Genomic DNA, 9,640 nt, shown 5'->3' with positions numbered 1-9,640 from the left:
GGGAAAGAATTTGACTCCAGGGATGTGAGCCACATGAAAATTTTAATGACAAGGAGAAAATATGAGTTTAATGTACCGAAGTCCAAACCTTCTGTAAGCTAGTCTGTAAGCTTCTGTAAGCTGAATCAGTTGCTAAACAAAAATCTTCATTTCATTTCTCTAGTGTAGTCTACTCCTCTTTTTTATCTGGGTAATCAAGCTTCCTAGGAAGTGCCTGCTTTGTGCTAACAAAAGGCCTATATTCTTTGTCAGGCCTCAGAGGAGACCTAGACCTTTTCTACCTGCTGATCAGAAATCCAATAGAAATCCCTGCATGTTATTCCCAAGACGCCACTTTATAGTTCTTATAATATCAAATTAATTTCCCTAGCTCTAAAATGAATAAGCTATCTCCTTATTGACTAAGGCACACTTTGTCACAATTTGGGGTCTGATTACCCCTACATTGTGACTAAAGCAGTAAATGTCACGTTATTAAAGTGCTGGTACAGTTCTGGAAATTACTTGGTGTTTCCCTATAATAATTAGTATGTCAACAGTTAAAGCTAGCAGGGTGGGTAAGCCAAGACCCATATTCCAGGGGATCTACCCTCTGCAAATGGAGTGGCTGGAGAAAGAGAGAACCGCTGCAGGTGAGTTAATTCGTAACCTGTTCCACTGAAGCAGCTGAACCTGGTACCAACTAGAGGTAAGGCACTAATGCAGAGAGACCAGCGGTCTGCTCAGGTACAGCTGTCCTGTTCCACAGAGGCTCATCCTCACTTAGCAGATGGAAGTCTGCAAGACTCTTGCTATATCTAAAAACACGAGGCCCAATCTGAGTCCCATTGCCAGTCCCACTGACCAGAAGGGGAGGTGGCCCAGACCTTAAAAAAAAAAATCACATCTGGTCCTTAGGATACCCCTGCTTAAGAGTGATTCATTAAAGCTGCACTGCAGAGTGGCTTCTTCACATCTCTCCACTTATTCCCCAGCCCCCACAGCACACTGTGCAAGGTCATCTTTCGCTTGTGAGAGTTTAGGCTCAAGAATGCACCTTCTCAAGAATGCAAGGAAAGAATTAAAGCACCGTAATTCAGCACGTGATTCAGGCCTAAAAGGAAAGTGAGACTTACAGGTACCTGACTTGATAGACTCAGGTTTGCAGCAGCTGACTTTTTCTTGCTGTTGGTACTATTTGCGTTGTTCCCAGCACTGCTGTTGGAAGTGCTGCTGGTAGAGTTTTTCCTTTTTCTCCGTTTGGTTGTCGGTTGTCTTGTGGGTTCTGCTGCAATAAAATGGGAAGAAGAAAAGCAAATGGCAGATACTGTAAAATGTGTACTAAAATGATCCATAAGCAAAAGTGCTGAAATGTTTTAAATTCCTGTGTTTTCTAGTAGTAGTGGCAGCAGCATAGTATTAGATTTAGCATATGAACCACAGAATAATATTTGGACACAAACCAGTGGAATCTGCTTTCAATTTTGTATAATGGAGTAATGAAGCTTATTCTCCCAGCATTATCTATAAAGATCTTTGAAAGTGTTTTACGAATGGGAGTATCAAGATAACTGTCATGATGCCCCAAGTGACCGTGTAACTTGGTGATGGTCACACAGCAAGCAACAGTGCTAAACAAAAATCCAGGTCTTATTCTGATGTAGGGTACAGCCTCGACTAACCCAACCAGAAAATAAGGCTAAAGGTACCTTTCTACCCTGCTGCTGCCATCGACGTGGCATATGAACAACTACCACTGCTGTTCCTTCTGCCTCTGATGTGGGCTTCATCTTTAAAACTGCCACTCCCAAGAGAACATGTTAGAGAGTGCTGAATGCCATTTCTCTGCGAGTCTTCCAAACTCAGACTGAATCGGGACAATTACATAACTTTCCTTAACTTGGCAAAGAACAGAGAGGCAATTGTATTTTTCGAAATTTGGCCTGGGCACCCATGGGAATAGTCTTAGATATACAAATCTTTAATAATCTGAAAAAAGGGAGAATTACTATTTTGAGGTGTAAGAGGAAGGAGATTAGGTCCAGGCCTGTAAATAACATTATATTAGTCTCAAAGACAATTAATTATCAATTGTAGCTGTAATTTCAGAGTCACAGCAGGAAGCTGAATTACACAAACGATGAATTCTAATGGAGCCAGTAGGCATTTTGCATTCCATCTACACATATTTTTGTACTAAATTATATCCTAGTCCTATCGAAACCATCTGAATGTGCACATCTATAAATCAGTTGGGTCAGACTGAAATCATAAAACATCAGAATCATTTTCAGGCTTACTTTTGGAACTGTGCTAATTCTTATTTCTTTCTTTTGTAAGTAAATTTGCAGTAAATTTTCCCATTGTTTGTATATTAATTTCACTATAAAATGAGTAAAATACTGGAAATGAAACATACCTGGTGGGGCCACCATTCTCTGCCATTTTTGAAACAAGCAAGTCTTCAAGCAGTCTCGAGGACTTAGATTGTAAGTTTTATGTCTTGACATCAGTTCCTGCATTGGCTCCAGTATTACACACAACTAGAAAAAAAAGTCAGAACAGAATTATTTCACCCAAGCAAAGACTCAGTTGATCAGTATTTACATAGCTGGAAAGTATATTCTTGGCAGTTTTTTTTGCCCTTGCTAACAGAGTATGCTTTATACAGCTCAGTTTAACCTGCACTGGGATTGTAGGATCTAAACTCTGAATTGAGAAAGCTTTTGCTCACTATTTACTATCTTCAGTATTTAAAAAAATCAGATAAACTTCAACTCTGGTCTTCCAGACTACAGAGATTTCAGAAGAGTAGAAAATTTTCATGCTTGATTGCCAAAGCTGCAAAGATGAATTAATAAATAATAAAATGCCCATAGTGGGTTATCATTCCCACATAGCAAAATGTACATGCGGTGATCTTCTGACCTGCTGCACTCCACAATGAAGACTTCTCATAAATGGGGGTTGTAAACATGATCTTTTATCTTGCTATTGCATACAAAATGATTCATATAATTTTGTCCGTTTCTTGTTGCGAGGGCTATTGCCCTGGTTTGAGCTAAATAGAACTAATTATTTCTATTTAGTGATTTTACTTTTCAGCTCAGTCTCTTTTAAGTGGCTGAACTTGCTGAAAACTGGCAGCATGTTTTCCCAAACAGTGGTGCCAGACGATATGCTCAAGGTCAGTTGTCTCATCGTGGGTGCTGTGTCTGTGCCTACGGGGGGAAAAGCGGACCCAAAACGGACCAACGAGGTATTCCATCCCATGTAAGTCATACTCTGTATAAAAACCGAGAGATCACAAGGGTCTTGATCCTTTTCACCCTTCTTCCATCTTGGAGCCCTTCCATCTCGGACTTCTGTCCATCTCGATCCTGCAGAGGCCAAGGCCTGAGCGGAACCCTGCTCGTTCGTCTGCCACTGATCCTGATTCGTGTGTCCTGCATCCTGCTCCCACCTGCTGCTGAGTTCAGTCTGGGACTTTCCCAGTGCCCAGCTCCGCAGAGCCTCTGGTGACGTATTCATCACTGGGGGGAGGGTGGGGGAAGGATTTTATCTTGGTTTTGTATATATTTGTACATATTTGTATATATTTCATTATTTTCCTGTTTACATTACTATCCTGTAGTATTAGTATTATTGTTTCATTAAACCTGTTAGTTTTATTTTCCAGCTCATAAAGTCTCTCTCTTATTCTCTTTTCTCTTCCCTTCTGGGGAGGTGAGAGGGTTTAATAGCGAGCGTCTGTCCAGGCTTTAGTGGCTGGCCCAGCCCTAAACCACGACAGCTATACATTCTCTTTGCATCACAGGAATGACATGTCCGAGAAAAGAGAAGCACTTTATGTTCCTTGCCAGCTCGAATGCTCTATTATGTCAAAGCTAGAGATTTCTAAAAACATGGAATTTCAAGCAAACACCTTTTTTTAAAATAGAGTCTTATGTATTTTCTATCTGTTCACTTCATAATTAAAATCACTGTTCACTGCATTTTGCTCCTGTTAGCACAGCAGATCTAGCATGAAGCACACAGCGAGCTGGTTTCTATTCCCTCCTGTTTATTATCACAGAATCATTTCCAGTCAGTTAAACCTTACACAAAGCCACAGAAGACTACAGAATCGCACACATGTAATTGAGGGCTTAGTCATGCTGGCAGGATCCTTGTTTCTTGGTCGTCCTACAACATGACAAGAAAAAAATCCAGGTTGACCCTTAGGTTCCACCTGAAACTTGTAGGGCTGGCACATAGGAGGAAAATGTTCCTTACTTTCTAACTGAGTACATTTGCTTAGGAAATAGCTGACACAGAATAAACATGGAGCCTGTATGCCATTTTTAGTCACTTTCCAAAGCAGAACTGCATTTAGAAGTACGAGAAGGTTTGACTTTTTTTTTTGCCAACAGAAGGCAACAAGTTGTGCAAATTATTAGAAGTTAGAATGGCAACTGCAAAAAGGCACAACTTAAGCTGAGTCTTGTTTTGAGTTGTTTGTTTAATTTTAGCAAGTCTTGCTGAAGAAGCATCTTGGATTTACTTCAGCAGATTATTTTTTCCTTCCATGCTTTTACAAATATATAAGACATGAGGCAAATTCTTCTCTCTGGGCTGCAGAGCTCGTCAGTCTTTGCTCCATTCTCCCCATGTGCACCCCACACTCATTCATGTAAATGGAGATGTAAAGTAGGCAGGGAAAATAGCTGAAAAGGAGCTGCCATGAGGACTGAGAGATTAATTCAGCATTTAAATATTATTGTGTATTAGCACTGCCTTTCATTAACAGCAGTTAAAACAGAGATAACAAAAAGCAGCAGGGAGAATGATGAGCTTCAGTATGAAGAATTATTTTTCTCCAACTGCAGAAATTGAATCTGCAGTTGCCACATTGACTTCTTTCTTACACAGTCTTTTTACATATATTTTTGTAGATAAATATCTGCAAGGTAATTTAATAGACAGAAAGCTGCTATCAGATGATGCACTTTGGGCTTAGATTTTCCACTGGTTCAATATTCTACCAAAAGTTAAGAGCATCAGGTCCTAAAATATGTGCAGGAACCAGATTATGCTGTGAAAGAGGTGTTGTATTTTGAGTTCTTATTCAATTTATTCTGAAACCTGCAGGCACTTGCTCAGGTTTTGTGTGTGTGAGAGCGAGCGAGATTTGTGCTCATAGTTGACATCGTTGCTGTGGTTCTCAAAAGTCTGGGTTTCTGGCAGGGCTGCCTAAATTGTCTCATTATAAGCAGATAGTAACTAGCATGAAAAAGATAGCTGTGATAATTCTTAACGAACTAGTTAGCCTGGGCAGAGCACTACACTCACATAGCTCAACTGCTGCTGGGACTGAAACTATGTAAATAGACATGTAGGGTCTTCCAAGATTTCCTCAGGGACATTTTATTCATGACATATTTACTCCTCCATATATATTTATTGTTGGCAACAAAGACAATGTTGCTACTTTATCATCTGGCAAAGATGTTTCCTATTGTGCACTAACTGTAATGCGCACTGAGGAGAACTACACAGTCCTTGCTGCCTGTAGGTATCTTGACTGCTAATCCTGTCCATAATCTCTCACTTCATACACAAAATTAAAACCAGATACGGGCCCAAAATGTAGCAATGGGCTCAGAATGACTGTGACATGGGACAGTCTCATCTCCTGGATACTTAGGAGCCGTATGGACCTGCATTAATTCCACTTCTGGTTCTGGGACTGGTGAATTCTCAAACATTTTCTCCCTCTAAAGTCTGCAAATTGTAAAGTCAGCTTTGGAGGCCTGAGTAATAGGAAAGCATTGCACTCTGTAGTGACAAGTACATTTTAAATGTGTCTAACTCACGTGAATTGGGCACAAATGTAAACCGAACTGAATTAACAATGATTGATATTAAATCTCACAGTCTTTTTCCATGACCTTTGAGACATACTTAAAATCTAAAGTGATTCAAAACCAAATCCTTGAAAGAGGAAAAGATTGTGCTCCAATTATCTTATGTCTGAGGAACCTGCCAGTGACAATCAGTAGCTTGGTTTTTGCAAAAAAGCTAGATTAAAAATGTGGGGACAAGATGCATTTAGAAGCTAGGTTGGCCAAAACCACCTGCTGTCTTTAACTGCTAGAGAGCAGGGTAACTGGCAGGCTGGTCTGACTGCATCATTTTACAGAATGACTTCTTAAAACAAAGCTAACGAAATATTTTTACCTACTCCTACATTCATGGCATATATAGGAAGCCCGAGGCTTAGACTGCCTTTTCCCCACAGATCACCTAATCTCACTCTGTAAGATTCCTTTTCTAAACATCTATTTTAACAGTTTTTCAAGCATTGGATAATACTAAAATGTACAAGTCTTTATGCTAGTACTATAATAATAATATTTAGAACACCAACGAAACCAATATTTTCTACAAGCACAGCTCAGAATCAGTCATCCAGGAAAACACCCTAGAGACTTAAAAGACCTTAGTGCAGTGTTGATGTATGATCATAGAAATAACTTCTACATTTCTAGGAACTCAGAACCTTTAATGGCAATGCTTGACAAGGCACACTTAGACAATTCCAAGCTCCATGTTTAGACAACACAAAAGGTGGGACTCATTTGCCCGCACATAGGTGTCTAGCGCCAGTTGAAATGCCCTAGGTTGTGCTGGATCTGATCCATCTAATCTCTTGCTGTCCCAGAACGACACAAGGCTCTATGTGGATGTTTCAGACACTGGAAGGTGTCTTAAATGTGTGGGCAATTGAATGAAGCCCAAAGTTAAAAGGAAAATTATGCTGCTTTTAGCTTTTAAAACATATTTGGAAGAATGTGTATCAAAACAGATTACACACTTTCCCTCTGCAGCACTAAAACGTACAGAAAGAACTCCACATGATGCTTAGTAACCCAGTATTAGTAAAATTAGTTTCCAGTCATGTTTTCGTATTTTAACTCATCACAATGATGCGTGACCTCTGCTACAGATCCATTGCTGTTTCACTGTGGATAGATGTGAGCTAGAGCCAGAGATGAACACAGCACTTTACAGTGAGAGAAGTCATCAGAATCAAAAGTTTATACCTGTGGGTGCCCAGCACACACTGGGACACATGCACGCATTTTTGCACTGTATAGAGTATCAGTGATGTTGCTAGAGTTTGATATGGATCCTACAGACAATTCATCAATTACAGGGCTTGGATCCAACTTGAGAAAATGGTAATGTTATACCCTTGGGGCTCAGGGAAGTGAAAGTAGGGAACATAACAAAGCATAGGGTTTTTTTGTGTTAGTAAAACACATCTGGAAGGATTTATTTTATTTTAATGACTTTTTTTTTTAGAGGAAAAGACTAGGATTTATAGGTTTCAAAAAACAGTGTTTTAAGAAGAGAGTTATATGAGGAGATACTGGAGGCACCGCAGACAGGAGGTAGAGGGGTCTGAGAATATGGAGTCACATGTAATTTCCTGTAGTACTTCAGTTATCAACAAAGCCAAAATTTGCCTTCATAGGTAAGGGGTCAGATTCAGCTCTGAGATCACTCCAGTCACACCAAGAATGGTTTTAGTTTTATCATTTTTGTTCTAATGCTGGGTTTCTGTTCTATTCTGAGAAAAAATGCTCATTCTGGTAGCAGTGAATATCATCAGAAAGAGCAATGTAAAAGCTCTCTTTTACCTCATGTTTGCATGCCATAAGCTTACGTATTCTATTGCTAATCTAATTAGCAATTACCCTCTTCAGTGAAACCTCTTGTCTCCAAGAGAATTTTTGCATTTCCATGAGTGCGGGGTTGTTTGGCTGTTGAAGAGGTTGTGGTCCTGCCGGCTCCGAGCTGCAGGTGGCAGAGCTGGCCCAGCTAACAGCCTTCCCTTGCTTACATGCACAAAAGAGCTGCAGCCTCTCAGGCTTTCAGTGCCTTTTGCATTTTAAAGAGAATTCAGTGGGACTCGAGACTTGCAATACTTAGGTGGCAAGACTGACACGGTCACCACGCCAGGGTCAGTAGATGCTAGGCATTCAATGTGTCCCAAAGTCTACCAAAAGCAGCACGTCTTGAGAACTGTATCTTCCCATGGTTACCAGTTTTGTCTGTATAAGCAAAAGTTTATTAACAACAATTAAAAAATGCAATTATCTAAAATTTTTATGTAGATGACACTTAAAAACGTTAACGTATGGTGAGACATCATCATTTTTTTTCTGTATCAAATCAGCAAGGAGCCTGATGAGAGTCTTTCCTGAAGTTTTACTGAAATGCAGTTTTAACTCCTTGATGCTTGAAACTTCTCCTGGTCAAATGCCTGTATTAATCACTTGAAAATGATAGGAACTGTTGTATAGTCAGAGCTTACAGCTCTTCCTAAAAGTGACAAAAAAACTCCACCTGAATGGGAGTATTAGTCCGTGTCTAACGTGAAGGTATGCCTGGAGTACACTGTGCAGCCTTGAAGGGGTTCAGTGCTTGCTTTTAGAGCTGATTTTTTATCCTCCACAAAGATTTTGAGTTGTTAACTACAAAATCTGAACACAGCAACATTTTATTTCTATTGTGAAATGCAGCCTTCCCTCTGCAGACCCTATGTATGCTCTAGAGAGAACGGCTCTGGTTAACGCTGCCAGTGAAATTCTGGTCCCAGTGCTCCTCACTGGGAAAGGTCCCATTGACTTCAGCAGGGCAGGATTTCTGAAAGGAGCAGGAATCTCTCTGCACTCTATTTTATGGACATCCAAAGATGTGTATTTCCTGAGGTCCATGATACATTACTGATACATATGAGTTGAGGAAGGGGACGCATTATGGATATTTTCTTCAGCCCCTGTGAAAGAGCATTACCTGAAAGTCTGACTTCCAAGAGTGGTGTCAGAGCCTGGTACAAGTGCTCTGCACTCCCAGCAGTATGGCACTGAAACATAATGCTTCACTGCAGTCTTCAATATGGCTCATTCTTTGGTGTTAGAAATAGGGAAGGGCTTATAACTGAGTTTAAATTTCTCTGCTCATGCTTGTTTTTCAAAATTAATGTAAGTATCGTTCCTCTGCATAACAGAGGGAGGAACGAAAATTTCCTAGGAACATATTGCTGTTTCTTTCACTGGATGGCTTGCAATTCACTGCTTAAAATAGCTTGTGTTTTTTAAGAATCACATATGAATACAGAATATTTTAATCTTAAAAACCATCCTTGTTTTCCATTAAAAACATGGAGATATAAATGAGAAACGTTTTGGGCTTTTCATGAACCAAAAGAAATAAGGGTTTTTACATACTTGTTTTTCTGGAGGGGATTGCTTTTGCTTTGTTCTAAGCTCTTGCCCAGTATGTCAAGTCAAATATAAGTCTCTTCCATCAATGCATTTCAGTGGATCAACTATATCCATACTCCTTCCCTGCATGATAAACTTTAAGCTAAAATAAGTTTGAAAATCCCATCACTCAACATACCAGTCTGCTACCTGCTTTCACTTTTTGAAGTGTCACTGTACACTCCTGCTGAGACGTGGACACTAATAAGAAATGTTCATTGCGCATCCCATGTAATGGTATACATGGAGTAAATAACTGATCAATTTTGAAATCTTGCAGTTCTTAGTGTAGTAAGCAGCAAATTCAGTAACCACTTTGATTTAAGTTATAAAAGTAGTTATTTTAA

General features: G+C 39.8%; 1 protein-coding gene across 1 annotated transcript in view; it reads right to left on the bottom strand.

Annotated features, from left to right (window-relative positions):
* Nucleotides 1-9,640, bottom strand: part of LDB2 (LIM domain binding 2) — a gene marked incomplete at its 5' end in the record, with an annotated part of 50,916 nt that overhangs the window by 8,299 nt on the left and 32,977 nt on the right. The window contains 2 exons of the mRNA XM_010185966.1: nt 1,122-1,267; nt 2,399-2,522. Of these exons, the coding sequence (XP_010184268.1) occupies nt 1,122-1,267; nt 2,399-2,522 (270 nt within the window). The remainder of the gene's footprint in view (nt 1-1,121; nt 1,268-2,398; nt 2,523-9,640) is intronic.

The sequence above is a fragment of the Mesitornis unicolor genome, unplaced genomic scaffold (genome assembly GCF_000695765.1).
Source record: "Mesitornis unicolor isolate BGI_N332 unplaced genomic scaffold, ASM69576v1 scaffold18606, whole genome shotgun sequence".
Classification (NCBI taxonomy): domain Eukaryota; kingdom Metazoa; phylum Chordata; class Aves; order Mesitornithiformes; family Mesitornithidae; genus Mesitornis; species Mesitornis unicolor.
This window is presented reverse-complemented; position numbering and strand designations above follow the sequence as displayed.